At 39.7% G+C, this 21194-nt stretch overlaps 2 protein-coding genes across 4 annotated transcripts in view; both read left to right on the top strand.

Annotated features, from left to right (window-relative positions):
• The window catches only part of F8 (coagulation factor VIII), a 143016-nt gene that overhangs the window by 89294 nt on the left and 32528 nt on the right, over nt 1-21194 (top strand). For all 3 annotated transcript variants that reach the window (XM_027534282.1, XM_027534281.1, XM_027534283.1), the window contains exons 15-16: nt 169-3211; nt 20767-20920. In XM_027534282.1, coding sequence (XP_027390083.1) covers nt 169-3211; nt 20767-20920 — 3197 coding nt within the window. The remainder of the gene's footprint in view (nt 1-168; nt 3212-20766; nt 20921-21194) is intronic.
• On the top strand, nt 13621-14152 carry LOC113887254 (60S acidic ribosomal protein P1). Its single transcript, XM_027534286.1, has one exon. The coding sequence runs from the start codon at nt 13756-13758 to the stop codon at nt 14098-14100; it is 345 nt and encodes a 114-aa protein (XP_027390087.1). The 5' UTR covers nt 13621-13755; the 3' UTR covers nt 14101-14152.

Below are 21194 nucleotides of genomic sequence, written 5' to 3'. Positions count from 1 at the left end.
TTGGACTACTGTTATGTGTGTCTGGCATTTAATATAACAACTGGCAATATAATGGTACTGAGTAGTTTTTTTTTTCATTTTTCTGGGAATGGAAGAGAACCTCTAGCACAGATCTTGCTTGTGACTTGAGTTATGAGTAATCAGAGTCTTATTCTTCCTCATCTCCAGGTCTGTGGGTTCTGGGGTGCCACAACTCAGACTTTCGAAACAGAGGCATGACAGCCTTACTGAAGGTTGATAGTTGTGACAGGAACGTTGGCGATTATTATGACACATATGAAGATATTCCAACCTTGCTGAGTGACGACAATGTCATTGAACCCAGAAGCTTCTCCAAGAATTCAAGGTACCCTAGCACTAGGCAAAAGCAATTCAAACCCACCATGACTCCAGAAAATGACATGGAGAAGATTGACCCTCAGTCTGGAGAGAAAATGCAGCTGCTTACAGAACAAAGTGTCTCCTCTAGTGATCTGTTGATGCTCTTGGGACAGAATCCTACTCCACACAGATTATCCTTATCTGATCTCCAAGAAACCAGAAATGAGGCTACTGATCATTTACCTGGACCAACAGAAAGAATCAAGGGCCCATCCCCATCTGAAGTGGCACATCTTAGACCAGAGCTGCATCACAGTGGGGAAAGAGTATTTACTCAAGAGCCAGAACTGCCAGTAAGATTAAATGAGAATTTGGGAACAACTATAATGGCAGAGTTGAACAAACTTAATTTAAAAATTTCAAGTTCATCAAACAATCTAATGCCTTTACCAACAATTCCATCAGACAAGTTGTCAGCAGGTACTAAAAAGACAGGTTCCTTCGGACCCCCAAATATGCCAGTTAATTTTAATAGTCAATTAGGTGCCATTGTATTTGGCAAAAATTTATCTCATGTTATTGGATCACGTGTACCTTTGGGCTTGAGTAAAGAAGATAATAATTCCAAGTTGTTAGAAGCAGCTTTAATGAATAGTCAAGAAAGTTCACTGGGAGAAAATGCATTATCACTGGAGAGTGATAGGCTATTTAAAGAGGAAAGAGTTCATGGACCTGTGTCATTGAACAAAGATGATGCTTTATTTAAAGTGAATATCTCTTTGGTAAAGACAGACAAGGCACCAGCTAACTCAACAACTAATAGAAAGACTCACATTGATGACCCAACAGTATTAATTGAGAATAGTACATCAGTCTGGCAGGATATTGTAATAGACAGTAATACCAACTTTCAAGAAGTGACTTCTTTGATTCATGATGAATTGTTTATGCACAAAAATACTACATCTTTTGGACTAAGCCATATGTCAAATAAAACTACTTCATCCAAAAAAAGGGAAATGATCCACCAAGAAAAAGAAGGCCCTAAGCCACTAGATACAAAATATCCAGATACACCATTCTTCAAGACTCTGTTTTTGCCAGATTCAACAAACGTGATAAAAAGGACCCACGACAAGAACTCCCTAAGCTCTGGGCAAAGGCCCAGTCCAAAGCAATTAACATCATCAGTATCAGAAAACTCTGTGAAAGATCAGAATGTCTTATCAGAAAAGAATAAGGCAGTAGCAGGAGAGGATGAATTTAGCAACAACACCAGCCTCAAAGAGATGATTTTTCCAAATACCAAAAGCATAGTTCCTACTAACTTGGCTAATGTCCAAGAAAATGATACAGACAATCAAGAAAAAAAATCCCAGGAAGAAACAGAAAAGAAAGAGACATTAATCCCTGAGAACACAGTTTTGCCTCAGGTGTATACAGTGATTGGAACTAAGAATTTCCTGAAGAATCTCTTTTCACTGAGCACTAAGCAAAATGTCAGAGGTTTAGATGAAGAGACATATACTCCAGGACTTCAAGACAACAGGTCATTAAGTGATTCGGCAAAAAGAGCCAGGATTCATGCAGCCCATTTCTCAAAAGGAAGGGTGGAAGCAAACGTGGAAGGCTTAGGGAATCAAACAAAACAAATGGTAGAGAAATCTCCAAGCACTACAAAACTGTCTCCTATCCCAAGTCAGCAGGATGCAGTTCCTCACCGTGATAAGCGGGGTTTGAAACAATCCAGACTCCCACGAGAAGAAGTAAAGCTTGAAAGGGGGGTAACTCTGAATGACACCTCAACTCAGTGGTCCAAAAGCATGAAACATTTGACCCAGGGTACCTTCACACAGATAGAACACAACAAGATGGAGAAAAGGACCATTACTCAGTCCTTCTTACCAGATTGTTCTTTGAGGAGTCATAGGTCAATTAGACCTACAGATGTGACCAAGATCCCACCTCAACATAACTCTTCTCATCCTCCAGCATCAACCTATGGTTATAACTTGGGGGCAAGTCATTCTGGGGTCCAAGAAACCAGTCATTTCTTACACGGAGCCAAGAAAAATAACCTTTCTTTAGCCTTCCTAACATTGGAAGTGATCGGAAGTCAAAGAAAGAGCAGCACCCCGGGGAAACAGGCCACAAATCCACTCATGTACAAAAAACTTGAGAACATGTTTCTGTTGAAACCAGGCTTGTCTGAAGCATCTGGGAAAGTTGTTCATCAGGAAGACTTGCCTACAAAAACTAGCAAGGTTTCTCCTGCCCACCTGGATCTCAGGGAAGAGATCTTCCTTCAGAAAACACAGGGACTTGTTAAATTGAATAAAGTCTACAGGACTGGAAAAGTGCCATCTCTGAAATGGACAACAGAAAGCTCTGAAGAGATTCCCTCCAAGCTGCTGGGTCTCCTTGCTTGGGATAACCAGTCAGCTACCTTGATACCAAAAGAAGACTGGAAATCCCTAGAGAGGTCACACAAACTCACGTCTTTGAAGACAAAAGATATCACTTTGCCCCTAGACCCTAGTGAAAACTATTATTCAATAGCAGTAACAAATGAAGGAGAAGATAAGGCCCAAAGAGAAGCTCCCTGGCCAAAGCAAGGAGGGACTGGAAGGGTGTGCTGTCAAAATCCACCAATCTTGAAACGCCATCAAAGGGAGATAACCCTTACTACTTTTCAGCCAGAGCCAGACAAAACTGACTATGATGATACTTTGTCAATTGAAACAAAGAGAGAAGATTTTGACATTTATGGTGAAGATGAAAATCAGGACCCCCGCAGCTTTCAAAAGAGAACACGCCACTATTTTATTGCTGCAGTGGAGCGGCTCTGGGATTATGGGATGAGTAGATCCCCCTACGCACTAAGAAACAGGTATGGGTCCATTGATTATTCCTTTGTGCTACTGTTGTGACCTTTGACTTGACCAGGTACTGAAACAATAGGGAAGGCACAATCAATCTGCAGCAATGAGACTCCAAAGACTGTTTTATAGAGGAAGCTGAGAAGCAAGTGGCAAAGTCTAGATGAAGCTGAGGAGCAAACGGGAGGTTAGGTGGTGACACTAACAATGAGGGTTACAGGATGGTAAATCCAGGTAGCATGAAACTCTTACTCTGGTGGGATGGAGAAGAAGAGGGGTCTACAAAAGGGTAGAGAGGTCAGAGTCAAGAAGCAGCCACGTGGAACAGGAAGGAAGTCAGCCTCACCTAACAGCTTATGAGCTGCTGGGTAAGGCTTAATCTCCTGAGTGCGCCCTGATAGACACAGCAGGAAGCAGTGAAGTGTGTGGTAATGGGACTGAGGTGGCAGGGGAGGTCGTTTTCCAAAGTACTGGGGATCCAGAGGGCAAAATGAGAGAATTTCAGTGTTAAGGGAGCAGAAGGAGGTTGGTCAGGGGAGAGAACACAGAAATTTGAAAGATAAACATAAGGAGAGTAAATCAGCCAACAAATATTTATTGAGCACCTGCTACATGCCAGGCACTTGCACAGACACTGGAGAATAGCAAAGCAGGAGCTTATATTCTGCTGGGAAAAGCAAAAGGCAATAAAGTAGTAAAAAACTAAATAAGGGAATCTTGGTGCTGTTCAAAAAGTAGAATTGAATGATATGGTAGAGAGTGACAGGGGGTGTTACTTTCACTGTGGTGGTCAGAAACATTCTCTTTGTGCAGTTGATGCCTAAATGATGATAAGAGGTCAGCTAGGGACTTCCCTGGTAGTCCAGTGACTAAGACTCCACAGTCCCAATGCAGGGTGCCAAGGTTCAATCCCTGGTCAGGGAACTAGACCCCAAATGCCACAAATAAAGATCCCACATGCTGCAACTAGGACCCAGTGCAGTCACATAAATTAAAAAACAAACAAAAATGAGGTCTGCTAACCAAAGTTTGAGAGAAGACATTTTCAGTAGAGGGAACAGGAAATGCAAAGACCCTGCAAATGAAACAAGTTTAGCATGCTTGAGGAACAAAAAAGGACCAGCATGAGTGGAGTACAGTAAAGAAGTCTGTGCAGGGGTAGGGCAGAGGTGAGTGACCACACCATCGTGGTTATCCAGGACATTACTGCCTTTTTTGTACAGATCTTCTGTGTATTCTTGCCACTTCATCTTAATATCATCTGCTTCTGTTAGGTCCATACCGTTTCTGTCCTTTATTGTGCCCATTTTGCATGAAATTTTCTCTTGGTATTTCCAGTTTTCTTGATGAAATCACTAGTCTTTCCCATTCTATTGAACAGGGTGGTGAGGGTGAAAATAAAAAGAAATGTAAGGATGTTGAGTATAATTTAAAGATAAGCAGAGAAGGCTTGCTGTTAGATTGAGGATGGGGAGGAATGGTGAGAGAAAACTGAAAAATGTTTTGTTTTTCTCCTGAGCAACTAGGTGGAAGCTGGTGACATTTAATGAGATGTGGAAGCCATGAAGCAGAACAGATTTATTTGAGGAGACACTCAAGGGTCTGTTTTGTACACATTTAATTTGACATGCCTACTAGATATCCAAGTTCAGATGTTGAGTAGGCAGTTTGATATATGAGTCTTGAAACCAAAGAAGTGGTTTGTGCTAAAAGATACCAATTTGAGCATTATAATCATATTACTAACATTCAAATAAGATTTCATGGGATGATAATGGAATAAAAGTAGCTGTAAACCATGCCTGCTTTAAGGGCTACATCCTCAAAGTAATGGTAAACCAGTTAAACTTGTACTTCATTGACTTATAGCCCAGTTTTCGGTCATGTGTATTGTCCATTAAATCCCTATCCTTGATCATAATTTAAGCAAGTCTTGAATTTGCAGTGCCTGCAGACATCTGGTAGAACACATAAAACCTCTCATGGAAGAAACCAAAATTCTAGGCCTCAGGTTATTTTCACAAATACTCGAGATACAATTTCCAGAACACAAAAATGCTGGGTACAAAACAAGAGAAGTAAGCAAGAGGCCACAGAAACAATAGAGAGTCAAATACAAACTCACAGACTGAAGATCTCAGAATCACCAGATACAATTAAAACACGAAAGCATCATGTAGAAAGAATTGGTGAAGTAGTAGGTAAATAAAAAAGAAATAATATGAAATGCAGAATGCATAAATTTTAAAATGTAATATAGAAAAGAGATAATAAAGGTTATGTGTTCTAAGTCACTTTAGTCATGTCCGACACTTTGCGACCCCATGAACTATAGCCAGCCAAGCTCCTCTGTCCTTGGCATTCTCCAGGCAAGAATAATGGAATGGGTTGCCATGACCTCTTCCAGGGGATCGTCCCAATCCAGGGATCAAACCTGTATCATCCAGCAGTGGCCGCAGGACTGGAAAAGGTCAGTTTTCATTCCAATCCCAAAGAAAGGCAATGCCAAAGACTGCTCAAACTATCACACAGTTGCACTCATCTCACACACTAGCAAAGTAATGCTCAAAATTCTCCAAAACAGGCTTCAACAGTATGTGAACCGTGAACTTCCAGATGTGCAAGCTGTATTTAGAAAAGGCAGAGGAACCAGGGATCAAATAGGCAACATCCGTTGGATCATCAAAAAAGCAAGAGTTCCAGAAAAATATCTACTTCTGCTTTATTGACTAGGCCAAAGCCTTTGACTGTGAGGATCACCACAAACTGTGGAAAAATCTTAAAGAGGTGGGAATACTAGACCACCTGACCTGCCTCTTGAGAAATCTGTATGCAGGTCAGGAGGCAACATAGAACTGGACATGGAACAACAGACTGGCTCCAAATAGGGAAAGGAGTACGCCAAGGCTGTATATTGTCACCCTGCTTATTTAACTTATATGCAGAATACATCATGAGAAACGCTCGGCTGGATGAAGCACAATCTGGAATCAAGATTCCCAGAAGAAATATCAATAACCTCAGATATGCAAATGACACCACCCTTATGGCAGAAAGCGAAGAAGAACTAAAGAGCTTCTTGATGAAAGTGGAAGAGGAGAGTGAAAAAGTTGGCTTAAAGCTCAACATTCAGAGAACGAAGATCATGGCATCTGGTCCCATCACTTCATGGGAAATAGATGGAGAAACAGTGGAAACAGTGTCAGACTTTTTTTGGGGGGTTCCAAAATCACTGCAGATGGTGACTGCAGCCATGCAGTTAAAACACGCTTGCTCGTTGGAAGAAAAGTTATGACCAACCTAGACAGCATTTTTTTTTTCTGTAAAGTTGTTTATTTTTTAATTTTATTTTATTTTTAAACTTTACATAATTGTATTAGTTTTGCCAAATATCAAAATGAATCCGCCACAGGTATACAGCATTTTAAAAAGCAGAGACATTACTTTGCCAACAAAGGTCCATCTAGTCAAAGCTATGGTTTTTCCAGTAGTCATGTATGGATGTGAGAGTTGGACTATTAAGAAAGCTGAGCACTGAAGAATTGATGCTTTAGAACTGTGGTGTTGGAGAAGACTCTTGAGAGTCCCTTGGACTGCAAGGAGATCCAACCAGTCCATCCTAAAGGAAATCAGTCCTGAATGTTCATTGGAAGGACTGATGTTGAAGCTGAAACTCCAATACTTTGGCCACCTGAGGAGAAGAACTGACTCATCTGAAAAGACCCTGATGCTGGGAAAGATTGAGGGCTTGAGGAGAAGGGGACGACAGAGGATGAGATGGCTGGGTGGCATCACTGACTCAACAGACATGAGTTTGAATAAACTCCAGGAATTGGTGATGGACAGGGAGGCCTGGCATGCTGCCGTTCATGGGGTCTCAAAAAGTCAGACACGACTGAGTGACTGAACTGAACTGAATTGGCAGGCAGGTTCTTTATCACTAGTGCCACCTGGGAAGCCCAAAGATTTTAGCCAGCTTTATTTTCCAAAGATGGATGTGCCAAGATATCCTGTCCTACATGCTTCTTGTACAATGTGACCTTGCCATTCTCCCTTTCAAAAGGTAGTCCAATTCCCCTCCTTTTGATCTGTGCTGGCAACGAATAGAATATAACAGAAACGTGTGATCTGTAGATATAGTGGAAGTGATGCTATTTGATTCCCAAGGCTTTCTCAGAAAGTACAGATGTACTGATGTGAGAGTTGGACCATAAAGAAGGCTGAGCACCAAAGAATTGCTTTCAAACTGTGGTGGTGGAAAAGACTTTTAAGAGTCCCTTGGACTGCAAGAAGATCAAACCAGTCCATGCTAAAGGATATCAACCCTAAATATTCACCGTAAGGACTTATGCTAAAGCTGAAGCTCCAATACTTTGACCACCTGATGTGAAGAGCCGACTCATTGGAAAAGACTCTGATGGGAAAGACTGAGGGCAGGAGGAGAAGGGGGTGACAGAGGATAAGATGGGTGGATGGCATCACTGAGTCAGTGGACCTGAATTTGAGCACACTCTGGAAGAGAGTGAAGGACGGGAAAGCTTGGTGTGCTGTAGTCCATGGGGTCACAAAGAATTGGACGCAACTTAGTGACTGAACAACAACAACCTCAGAAACTATCATGCAGCTTATGTCTATCCCTTCAGACGCTCTCTCTGACTGAGAGTCCTGACTGAGTCCAACTTTCCAGCATTCTCCATCAAGGCAATAGACATGTGAATGAAGCCATTTTGGACCCTCCAGACCAGCCCAGATGCCAGTTGAATACCACTGAGTGACATTAGACACCACGAAGAGTGAAACTATTACTTTGCCATGCCCTGCTGGAACTCCAGACTTAACAGAATTGACAAGTACAATAAAAAACAGTTGTTGTTTTAAGCCACTAAATTTTTGAGGTAGTCTGTGATACAACAACATATAATCAGAAGAAAGAGGATAGAATGTGAAGGACTAACATATTTTTAATTGAAATCCCAAAAGGAAAGAGTGATTAGAGAAGAAACAACTACCAAATTATTCAGAAATTCCACTCCTGAGTATATATCCAAAGGAAATGAAAACAAAAACTCAAAAAGATACATGCACCCCAATGTTCATAGCAGCATTATTTAGAATTGTCAAGATATGAAAGCAACCTAAGTATCCATCAACAGATGATTGATTAAGAAGGTGTGGTATACATACACACTGGAATATTACTCAGTCATGAAAAATAATGGAATTTTGCCATTTCCAACAACATGGATGAATCTAGAGGGTATTATGCTTATGTTATCATATGTTAATCACATACATGTGGAAGCTGACAAATAAATGAATGAATATGCAAAACAAAAACAGATTCATAGATATAGAGAACAGACTTGTGGTTACCAGTGAGAAGAGGGTGAGGGGAGAAGAGGGATGTGGCTAGGGGACTGAAAGTTACAATCTACTATATATAAAAAGGATAGATTGCAAGAGTGTGTTGTACAGCACAGAGAAATACAGCCATTATCTTGTGGTAACTTTAAATGGAGTATAATCTATAAAAAAAAAAAAAAAAAAAAAAAACTGTTGAGTTACCATGTTGTACACCTGAAACCAATATGATGTTGTAAATCAACTATACTTCAATGTTTTAAAAAATCGGATAGACTTAACTCCAACTATTTTTTTAAGTAAATGTAGATAAATTAAATGTATCAGTTAAAACATAAAAATGTGGCTTCCCTGGTGGTCCAGTGGTTAAGAATCTGCCTGCCAATGCAAGGGACATGAGTTTGATCCGTGGTCTGGGATGATCCCACAAACATGAGACAACTAAGCCCGGGCTCTCAAGCTCACCAGCCACGACTTCTCAGCCTGCATGCTGCAACTACTGAAGCCTACACACTTAGAGTCCATGCTCCACAACAAGAGAAGGCACTGAAACAAGAAGCCCACACACCTCAATGAAGACCCAGCCCAGCCCAAATTTAATTGGTTAAAAACAATTTTCAAAACAAAACAGAAAAGTGTCAGACTTCCTTAAAAATTTGTGCAAACTATATATTGTTAATAAGAGACACACTTAAAATCTAAGGATCTAAGTTAAGTAGAATTGTTACCAAAAGAGTATGTGGGTAGGGTCCAGCTGCTCGCCACTCAAAAGCCGGTAAACAGACCAGGCTGGTGGAAAGGAAAGTTTGCTTTATTTCAGATGCTGGCAACTGGTGATGGGGAGGGTGGCAAACATCTGTCCAAAGGCTGATCCCACAACCCCCCACCCCATGACAATCAGGGGGTGAGACTGTTTATAGACAGAATTGGGGGTGGGAAGGTTACAAGCAGAAAAAGCACAGTCATCTCTAACAGTCATCTTCAATTTTTCATCAGTGGTCTGACTAGCATTATCTTCAATGTTTTAGGTACAGTTAATCTGCAGTTCTGGGCTGCACTTGTTCCCATTTATTTGCAGTCAATTCTTGGAATTGTGGCAACTCAAGTCATGGGTACAGTCTGGTGATCAAGTAGTTAACTTCTCCACCTGGTGTTTTGGTATCTATAAGAGAACTCACAGGATATGGCTCAGAATATCATCTACAGCCCTTGAAAAAGAACTAAAGGTCCCTGACTATGCTTAATGGCTACATTATATTATTTAGTCTCCTTAGACTGTTTTCCTTTGTTTCAGCATTTCTCACTTCTCTGATTAAACTTATTCTTTGACTAAAGTTTTCCACAGGCAAAAAGCAGGCAGAAGACATGGGGGGAGGCAAGGATCATAGAGTCCTGCTCTGTTTCAATCCCCCTTTTTCTTTGATACTCCTCAATCTTGAGGAGGAACAGATACTGAATAAGAAAGGCAATAAACTTTCATTGTACCTGGACAAACATTTGAAAATTACTAGACATATTACAGTGAGTATAATAATCAAAATCCACCTTCATACTATTTCTCTTTTTTGTCTTTATGATTAAAGCAGATGTACAATGTATGTTTAATAGGCTACGAACAGGCTGTTTTGGTTAGCCTAAAGTTCAGATTAAATCCTGTTATTGGCCGGAATGACTTTTCCATACCTCAATATGTGAATATTTTTTCCATCATTTTTCCTTTTTAAGTTGTAATTCTTTCCATAGAGAGTATTGATAATCAATATATTTTCCCAACATTGCCAGAGTGGTTCATTTGCCTGCTCTGGGTCTAACCATGTCCCTTGGTGCTCCTTTTTATGTATATATTTGCCTAGTTGTCCACCTTAGGGGAAAACTAATCAGGTATCATGAACAGGCTCAGAGGTTAATAGGGAAATGCTTTATAGGCCATACATTTTAGCATTCATACCCAACTGTCACACAAACATAGACATGTGCTTTAAGTAGTACACATAAAGCCAGCAGTGCTACACATCATGAGCAGCTATACTCTGTGACAACTTTACTGGACAGTTTTTCCATCCTGAACACTGGCGTCAAAAGTATGATTAGAAACAAAAAAAATGACTTTCCATTAAAAGTCTCTGTTACCAAAATCAGATCAATATTTCAGGAGAACTTTGTTTTCTTAAGAGAAAAAAACCAACTTCAGTCTTGCATCAGGTTACTGTTCATAAAATCCATATACCTAATTAAATTTAGTCTAATTTTAATCCTGATAATGTACACAATTCTTTTTTTTTTTTTTTCCAAAATTCCTTTTTCACAAACCTTTGGTCACTTTCTAGATCCAAACAACTTTGTCCTGTATTTCCTCATCTAGAAACAAACAACTATAGGACAAAATTATTGTCATCATTTTTCCTCAACAAAAATACCTCCATTCTTTATACCTTTGTTGAGAGCACATATCCTACTTGCTTTACATACCAAAATGTTTTGCTTATCATTTTTACACATCACAATTTTAACCCTTGAAAATTTTAATAAAACCAAGAAACAAGTGCTTGAAATGTTACACCAGCATTTTCTGATTGGCAAACTTAAGAACATATTTCATAACCTCAGAAAACACTTTTTTTTCATAGCATAATTTTTATTCAGTGGTACAATATGCCTGTTTAATAAATCAAAACATCTTAAGTTTCCCTCTTGGTCTTAGGAGAATACAAAAGTCGGTAATCAGTTTATAGATTATAGCCAGAATAGCGAAATTATACATTCAATTTTAAAGGCTTTTTTCCTTGTTTTCTTTGCACAATTAACCCAAGGCTGAAGATCCAGGCAAAGTGGACTGTGTTTGTCTTTTAAGGACATGATAAGCATCAATCTCAAACTTACTCCCAGGCATATTTTTGTTTTCCCAGGGTCCGAAAAAAGTGTTTTATCAAGTTAGCTTTCCCCAACTGCGTATGCAAAAAGAACGGGTTTTTTGAATTTCAAGAGTTTCATTTTAACCAGTTTTCTCCAGAGTCTAAAGAATACTGTAGCCATACATTGTCCAAAAAAGAAAAAAATCATCTTTCTTTTTTTAGTCATAAATTCACAACTAAATTTTTTCTTATTGAATTGAACCTGAATTTCCCATTCTACATAAGACAGCAAGAGTACCAATCATACAAATGGAATACACACCCACACACCAAATGACAGATCTGTCATAAACCCTTTCTGAGGGTGTCTGGTACGAAGTCCCAAACCCAACACAAATGGTCCTCAGTGGTAGTTAAATGTCAGAACCAATTGGCAAAGTACCGAAATGACATTTGGTGGTCATAAACTGTCCTCAACAGCAGTCAGATATCAGAACCAATTAGCAAGAATGCCCAAAAGCACTTCATGCTCACAAACAGTCCTCAATGGCAGACAGACATCAGAACCAATTGGCAAAAATGCCCAAATAGCAGTCAGAGTTCATAAACGATCCTCAACATCAGACACATGTCAGAACCAACTGGCAAGAATGCCCAAACAGTACCTCGTGTCCCAAATAGTTCTCAACATCAGACACACATCAGAACCAACTGGCAAGAATGCCCAAACAGCACTATTGCTCACAGTCCTCATAGCAGTCAGAATCAATTGGCCAGAAGGCCCAAATAGCACTAGCACTCACAAATGGGAAGGTTGCCCGTGTGCACACTGGTGGACTTACCTGGTCTTGGAGCTCGTCATCCCATCCCAAGTGCAAGTTTCCATTCCACCAAGAAAAGCATAAGTTGGCAGTCAGTGCTGAGCAGGGTAGAAACAGGGAGGATCCTCAAATCAAATGGCTTTGGCAACTGCTAGGAATGTCCCCCAAATCCCCTACCTGGGGCTAGCTAGCCATGAGCAGCAGGCTCATACATTGTCATAGCTATAGCTCTCCCCTGGAAGACCCAGGAACGCCAGGTGCCATAAAAGTGCAGGAGACAGCCATAACCAGACATAGCCAGCAGTGGCCAGCCATAACCAGCAGTGGCCAGCCATAACCAGCCATAGTCAGCAGTAGCCAGCCATAACCAACCATAGCCAGCAGTGGCCAGCCTTAACCAGCCATAGCCAGCAGTAGCCAGCCCCACTTTTGTCGCCAAATCTATTACCGAAAGGTATGTGGGTGGGGTCCAGCTGCTCGCTGCTCAAAAGCCAGTAAACAGGCCAGGCTGGTGGAAAGGTGCTTTATTTCAGATGCCGGCAATTGGGTGGGGGAAGATGGCAGACATTTGTCCAAAGGCTGACTCCCCACCCCCCAACAAGCAGGGGTGAGAGCTTTATAGACAGAGTTGGAGCAGGGGGGTCTACATGCAGAAACAGCATAGTCATCTCTAACAGTCATCTTCAGTTGGTCATCAGTGGTCTGACTAGCATCATCTTCACTGTTTTAGGTAAAGTTAATATGCAGTTCTGGGGTACACTTGTTCCCACTTCCTTGTAGTCAGTTCTCAGAATAGCAGCAGCTCAAGTCTTGGGTACAGTCTGGTGATCATGTAGTTAACTTCTCCACCTGGTATTTTGTTATCTATAAGAGAGCTCACAGGATATGGCTCAGAATGGTATCTATAGCATTTGACAACTTGTCCAAAGGAAATAAAGGTCCTTGACTATGCTTAATAACTACATGATTATTATTTAGTCTCCTTAGACTATTTTCCTTTATTTAAGCATTTTTCACTTCTCTGATTAAATTTATTCTTTGACTAAAGTTTTCCACAGGCAAAAGGCAGGTAGAAGACATGGTGGGGAGGGGCAAGGATCATAGAGTCGTGCTCCATTTCAGAATGTAAATTTTAAAGCAAGAGTTCTGTAGAGATAAACAGGAAATGTTATAATATAAAAGAGCCAATTCAATAGGCAGCCATACATTCTTAAGTTACTATGAACCTTATAATATGGAGAAGGAAATGGCAACCCACTTCAGTGTTCTTGCCTGGAGAATCCCAGGGACGGGGGAGCCTGGTGGGCTACAGTCCATGGGGTGGCAAAGAGTCGGACACAACTGAGCAACTTCACTTCACTTATAATATGGCTTTAAAATACACCAAGTAGCTCTTTCCTCCGCTGCCGCTAAGGTGCTCGGTTCTTCCGAGGAAGCTAAGGCCGTTTTGGGGTGAGGCCCTCACTTCATCCGGCGACTAGCACCGCGCTCGGCAGCCCCCACCTAGCACTCGCTCGCACCATGGCCTCCGTCTCCGAGCTCGCTTGTATCTACTCTGCCCTCATTCTGCACGACGATGAGGTGACGGTCACGGAGGATAAGATCAATGCCCTCATTAAAGCAGCCGGTGTAAATGTTGAGCCTTTCTGGCCAGGTTTGTTTGCAAAGGCTTTGGCCAATGTCAACATCGGGAGCCTCATCTGCAATGTGGGGGCTGGTGGACCCGCCCCAGCGGCCGGTGCTGCACCAGCAGGAGGTCCTGCCCCATCCACTGCTGCTGCCCCAGCTGAGGAGAAGAAAGTAGAAGCAAAGAAAGAAGAATCTGAAGAGTCTGATGATGACATGGGCTTTGGTCTTTTTGACTAAATCTCTTTAGTAACACATTGAATAAAAAGCTGAGCTGTTAAAAAAAAAAAAATAAAAAAATAAAAAAAAAAAATAAAATACACCAAGTAAAACTTGACAGAATTAGAGAAATAGATAAATTTCCAGTCGTTTTTAGAGACAGCTGACTTAAAAAGCATTGATGTCCAGATATGCAGATGACACCACCCTTATGGCAGAAAGTGAGGAAGAACTAAAGAACCTCTTGATGAAAATGAAAGAGGAGAGTGAAAAAGTTCGCTTGAAGCTCAACATTCAGAAAACTAAGATCATGGCATTTGGTCCCATCACTTCATGGCAAATAGATGGGGAAACAGTGTCAGACTTTATTTTGGGGGGCTCCAAAATCACTGCAGATGGTGATTGCAGCCATGAAATTAAAAGACGCTTACTCCTTGGAAGGAAAGTTATGACCAACCTAGATGGCATATTAAAAAGCAAAGACATTACTTTGCCAACAAAGGTCCATCTAGTAAAGACTATGGTTTTTCCAAAGGTCCATATAGTAAAGACTATGGTTTTCCCAATAGTCATGTATGGATGTGAGAGTTGGACTATAAGGAAGAAATGAAGAACCCCAGGGTTAGTAAAAGGAAAGAAATCTTAAAAATTAGGGCAGAAATAAATGCAAAAGAAACAAAAGAGACCATAGCAAAAATCAACAAAGCCAAAAGCTGGTTCTTTGAAAGGATAAATAAAATTGACAAACCATTAGCCAGACTCATCAAGAAACAAAGGGAGAAAAATCAAATCAATAAAATTAGAAATGAAAATGGAGAGATCACAACAGGCAACACAGAAATACAAAGGATCCTAAGAGACTACTATCAGCAATTATATGCCAATAAAATGGACTTGGAAGAAATTGAAAAATTCTTAGAAAAGTACAACTTTCCAAAATTGAAACAGGATGAAACAGAAAATCTTAACAGACCCATCACAAGCACAGAAATTGAAACTGTAATCAGAAATCTTCCAGCAAACAAAAGCCCAGGTCCAGACGGCTTTACAGCTGGATTCTACCAGAAATTTAGAGAAGAGCTAACACCTATCCTACTCAAACTCTTCCAGAAAATTGCAGAGGAAGGTAAACTTCCAAACTCATCCTATGAGGCCACCATCACCCTAATACCAAAACCTGACAAAGATGCCACAAAACAAGAAAACTACAGGCCAATATCACTGATGAACATAGATGCAAAGATCCTTAACAAAATTCTAGCAATCAGAATCCAACAACACATTAAAAAGATCATACATCATGACGAAATGGGCTTTATCCCAGGGATGCAAGAATTCTTCAATATCCACAAATCAATCAATGTAATACACCACATTAACAAATTGAAAAATAAAAGCCATATGATTATCTCAATAGATGCAGAGAAAGCCTTTGACAAAATTCAACATCCATGTATGATAAAAACCCTCCAGAAAGAAGGAATAGAAGGAACATATCTCAACATAATAAAAGCTATATATGACAAACCCACAGCAAACATTATCCTCAATGGTGAAAAATTGAAAACATTTCCCTTAAAGCCAGGAACAAGACAAGGGTGCCCACTCTCACCACTACTATTCAACATAGTTTTGGAAGTTTTGGCCACAGCAATTAGAGAAGAAAAAAGAAATAAAAGGAATCCAGATTGGAAAAGAAGAAGTAAAACTCTCACTGTTTGCAGATGACATGATCCTCTACATAGAAAACCCTAAAGACTCCACCAGAAAAGTACTAGAGCTACTCAATGAATATAGTAAAGTTGCAGGATATAAAATCAACACACAGAAATCCCTTGCATTCCTATACACTAATAATGAGAAAATAGAGAGAGAAATTAAGGAAACAATTCCATTCACCATTGCAACAAAAAAGAATAAAATACTTAGGAATACATCTACCTAAAGAAACTAAAGACCTATATATAGAAAACTATAAAACACTGGTGAAAGAAATCAAAGAGGACACTAATAGATGGAGAAATATACCGTGTTCATGGATCAGAAGAATCAATATAGTGAAAATGAGTATACTACTCAAAGCAATCTATAGATGCAATGCAATCCCTATCAAGCTACCAACGGTATTTTTCACAGAGCTAGAACAAATAATTTCACAATTTGTATGGAAATACAAAAAACCTCGAATAGCCAAAACAATCTTGAGAAAGAAGAATGGAACTGGAGGAAGCAGACTGCCTGACTTCAGGCTCTACTACAAAGCCACAGTCATCAAGACAGGATGGTACTGGCACAAAGACAGAAATATAGATCAACAGAACAAAATAGAAAGCCCAGGGATAAATCCATGCACCTACGGACACCTTATCTTTGACAAAGGATGCAAGAATATACAATGGAGAAAAAACAACCTCTTTAAAAAGTGGTGCTGGGAAAACTGGTCAACCACTTGGAAAAGAATGAAACTAGAACACTTTCTAACACCATATACAAAAATAAACTCAAAATGGATTAAAGATCTAAACGTAAGACCAGAAACTATAAAACTCCTAGAGGAGAACATAGGCAAAACACTCTCCGACATACATCACAGCAGGATCCTCTATGACCCACCTCCCAGAATATTGGAAATAAAAGCAAAAAGAAACAAATGGGATCTAATTAAAATTAAAAGCTTCTGCACAACAAAGGAAACTATAAGCAAGGTGAAAAGACAGCCTTCAGAATGGGAGAAAATAATAGCAAATGAAGCAACTGACAAACAACTAATCTCAAAAGTATACAAGCAACTCCTGCAGCTCAATTCCAGAAAAATAAACGACCCAATCAAAAAATGGGCCAAAGAACTAAACAGACATTTCTCCAAAGAAGACATACATATGGCTAACAAACACATGTAAAGATGCTCAACATCACTCATTATCAGAGAAATGCACATCAAAACCACAATGAGGTACCATTTCATGCCAGTCAGAATGGCTGCTATCCAAAAGTCTACAAGCAATAAATGCTGGAGAGGGTGTGGAGAAAAGGGAACCCTCTTACACTGTTGGTGGGAATGCAAACTAGTACAGCCACTGTGGAGAACAGTGTGTAGATTCCTTAAAAAACTGGACATAGAACTGCCATAGGACCCAGCAATCCCACTGTACCCCAATGTTCATTGCAGCACTGTTTATAATAGCCAGGACATGGAAGCAACCTAGATGTCCATCAGCAGATGAATGGATAAGAAAGCTGTGGCACATATACACAATGGAGTATTACTCAGCCATTAAAAAGAATACATTTGAATCAGTTCTAATGAGGTGGGTGAAACTGGAGCTGATTATACAGAGTGAAGTAAGCCAGAAAGAAAAACACCAATACACTATACTAATGCATATATATGGAATTTAGAAAGATGGTAACGATAACCCTGTATGTGGGACAGCAAAAGAGACACAGATGTATAGAACAGACTTTTGGACTCTGTGGGAGAGGGCGAGGGTGGGATGATTTGGGAGAATGACATTGAAACATGTATAATATCATATGTGAAATGAATCACCAGACCAGGCTTGATGCATGATACAGGATGCTTGGGGCTGGTGCACTGGGATGACCTTGAGGGATGGTATGGGGAAGGAGGTGGGAGGGGGGTTATGAATGGGGAACTCGAGTACACCCATGGCAGATTCATGTTGATGTATGGCAAAACCAGTACAATATTGTAAAGTAATTAGCCTCTACTTAAAATAAATAAATTTATATTTAAAAAACAGGAAAAAACAAAATAAAAGCAATGAAGCAAAACAGAAATAAATCTCTTAACAAGTATAATAATAAATATGCAAAATAAATAATTTTATAAACATCAAAAAAAAAAAAAAACCTGAGCACCAAAGAATTGATGCTTTTGAACTGTGGTGTTGGAAAAGACACTTGAGAGTCCCTTGGACTGCAAGGAGATCCAACCAGTCCATCCTTAAGGAAATCATTCCTGAATATTCATTGGAAGGACTGATGTTGAAGCTGAAACTCCAATACTTTGGCCACCTGATGTGAAGAACTGACTCATTTGAAAAGACCCTGTTGCTGGGAAAGATTGAGGGCAGGAGGAGAAGGGGACGACAGAGGGTGAGATGGTTGGATGGCATCACCGACTCAATGGACATGAGTTTGAGTAAACTCCAGGAGTTGGTGATGGACAGGGAGGCCTGGCATGCTGCAGCCCATGGGGTCACAAAGAGCCGAACACAACTGAGCAACTGAACTTAACTGATGTCCAAACCATCAATAAAGAACTTGACTCTTAAACAACACCAGTTTGAACTAAGAGGGTCAACTTAAACGAGTGTATTTTTCAGTAGTAAATACTACAGTACTATACAGTCTGAGGTTGCTTGCATCCTTAGATACCAAGGAACCAAGAATAGAGAGGGGTAAGTATAAATTATACTCAGATTAATCCCTTTGTTGGTCAAGGATCAATTGTAGAAGATTTGAACATAATTAACAAAGCACACCCAGGGACTTCCCTGGTGGTCCAGTGGTTGACAATCCACCTGTCAATGCAGGGGACATGGGTTCTACCCCAGTCTGGGACAATTCCACATGCCTTGGGGCAACTAAGCCCATGCACCACAACTACTGAGCCCATGCTCTAGAACCCACGCTCCACAACAAGAGAAGCCACTGCAATGAAAAGCCCACACACTGCAACTAGAGAGTAGCCTCCGCTCTCCAAAACTAAAGAAAGCACATAAGCTGCAGTGAAGACCCAGAGCAGCCAAAAATAAATAAATAAAGTAAAAAAAAAATCACACCCAGCAAGTGCAGCTTTAATATTTTTTCAAGTTCACATGGAGTATTTAATAAAGTAGATCATATGCTATGCCACAAAACAAGAAATTTTAATTCATTACAAATATATATAAGGTGTCATTTATGTAAAATAGAAATAAATTACATTATCTTGAGAAAGAGTATCTACAAAAATGTACACCAGGCATCATATTTAATGCTGATCCATTGAAAGCTTTCCTTTAGATATCAGGAACAAATCACCACTTTTCATTATCATCACTTCTATTCAATACTGTACTGAACACTCAAGCAGTTAAAACATTGGAGTACCAGGGAAGTCCCTAGCCAAGACCTTCTTGAACAAAAGGAACAAGATAGGAAGAATTGCTATAAAACACATTGAGACTTATTTTAAAGCTATGGTAATGTAAGAGCTAGACCATAAAGAAAACTGAGAACTGAAGAATTGATGCTTTTGAACTATGGTGTTGGAGAAAACTCTTGAGAGTCCTTTGGAATGCACGGAGATCAAATCAGTCAATCCTAAAGGAAATCACTCCTGAATATTCATTGGAAGGACTGATGCTGAAGCTGAAGCTCCAATACTCTGGCCACCTGATGTGAAGAACCGAGTCACTGGAAAAGACCCTGATGCTGGGAAAGACTGAAGGCAGGAGGATAAGGGGATGACAGAGGATGAGATGGTTGGATGGCATCACTGACTGGATGGACATGAGTTTGAGCAAGCTCCAGGAGTTGGCAATGGAGAGGGAAGTTTGGTGTGCTGCAGTCCAAGGGGTCATGAAGAGTCAGACACAACTGAGTGACTGAACTGAACTTAGAGTAATAATTGGCATAGGAGTAAACATTAAATAAGTCAGTGAAACAGAACAGGAAATGCAAAACTAGATTTACACATGTATAGGCATTTGACTTATGAAAAAGGTGTCACAGAAGTGCAGTTTTCAATAAATGTTTTGGAAATATTTGATATCCATATGGAAAAACATTAAATTGGATCCCTAATTCATACCATGCTCAAAAACCCACTCACTGTAGGTTCCAAGTCTAAATATAAATGTCAAACCATAAACCTCTTAGAAAGAAAAAATAAGAGAATATCTCAACAATGTCAGGGTAAGAAAAGAAAGAATTGATATCAAGATACAAAAATAATTAACTATGAAAATTTTAAATAAATTTCACTACATTAAAATTACCAACTTATGCTCATCAAGAGATAACAAAAAGGGAATGGAAAATTAACCATAGAAGGAAAGATGTTTGCAGCACAAAAGACCATCAAAGATTTACATCAAGAATATATAGAGTATTCCTTTGAATCAATAAGAAAAAAATCAGATTTCTCAATAGAAAAATTGGCAAAATATAGGGGAAAAAAACAAGCTTGTCAGGTCCATGAATCAAGGCAAATTGGAAGTGATCAAACAGGAGATGGCAAAAGTGAATGTCGACATTCTAGGAATCAGCGAACTAAAATGGACTGGAATGGGTGAATTTAACTCAGATGGCCATTATATCTACTACTGTGGGCAGGAATCCCTCAGAAGAAATGGAGTAGCCATTATGGTCAACAAAAGAGTCCGAAATGCAGTACTTGGATGCAAACTCAAAAATGACAGAATGATCTCTGTTCGTTTCCAAGGCAAAGCATTCAATATCACGGTAATCCAAGCCTATGCCCGTTGAGGCATAGTAATGCTGAAAAAGCTGAAGTTGAACGGTTCTATGAAGACCTACAAGACCTTTTAGAACTAACACCCAAAAAAGATATCCTTTTCATTACAGGGGACTGGAATGCAAAAGTAGGAATTCATCATCGGTTCTATCAAATGCACCTCATTTCTACTCACCTTTTCCTCTGTTTTTTTTCACCAGGTCTCAGAATGGAGGAGTCCCTCAGTTCAAAAAGGTGGTATTCGAGGAATTTACTGATGGCTCCTTTACTCAGGCCATATACCGTGGACAACTAAATGAACACCTGGGACTCTTGGGACCATATATAAGAGCAGAAGTGGAAGACAATATCATGGTAAGTTGAAGAAAATGGGATTACAAAAAAATTGATCCATATATATTTTTTTTTAATTTCTGATTATAAAAATACTCTTTTCACACTTTCAAAAAGGTTTAAAGTATAGAAGATAAGAAAATTTAAAAATAACCCCATAATTATCATTTTTCTGTATGTTCTTATGTTTTTCCTATGTATTCAAAATTATACAATTCATCATTCTACTTCTTTTTAAAATAAATGTTATAAACATTCCTTATGTTATTAAAAACACTACATATGTTTTTCAACT

The sequence above is a fragment of the Bos indicus x Bos taurus genome, chromosome X, assembly GCF_003369695.1.
Source record: "Bos indicus x Bos taurus breed Angus x Brahman F1 hybrid chromosome X, Bos_hybrid_MaternalHap_v2.0, whole genome shotgun sequence".
Lineage (NCBI taxonomy): Eukaryota > Metazoa > Chordata > Mammalia > Artiodactyla > Bovidae > Bos > Bos indicus x Bos taurus.
Note: the sequence above shows the minus strand (reverse complement) of the source record. Positions and strands in the feature narration are given on the sequence as shown.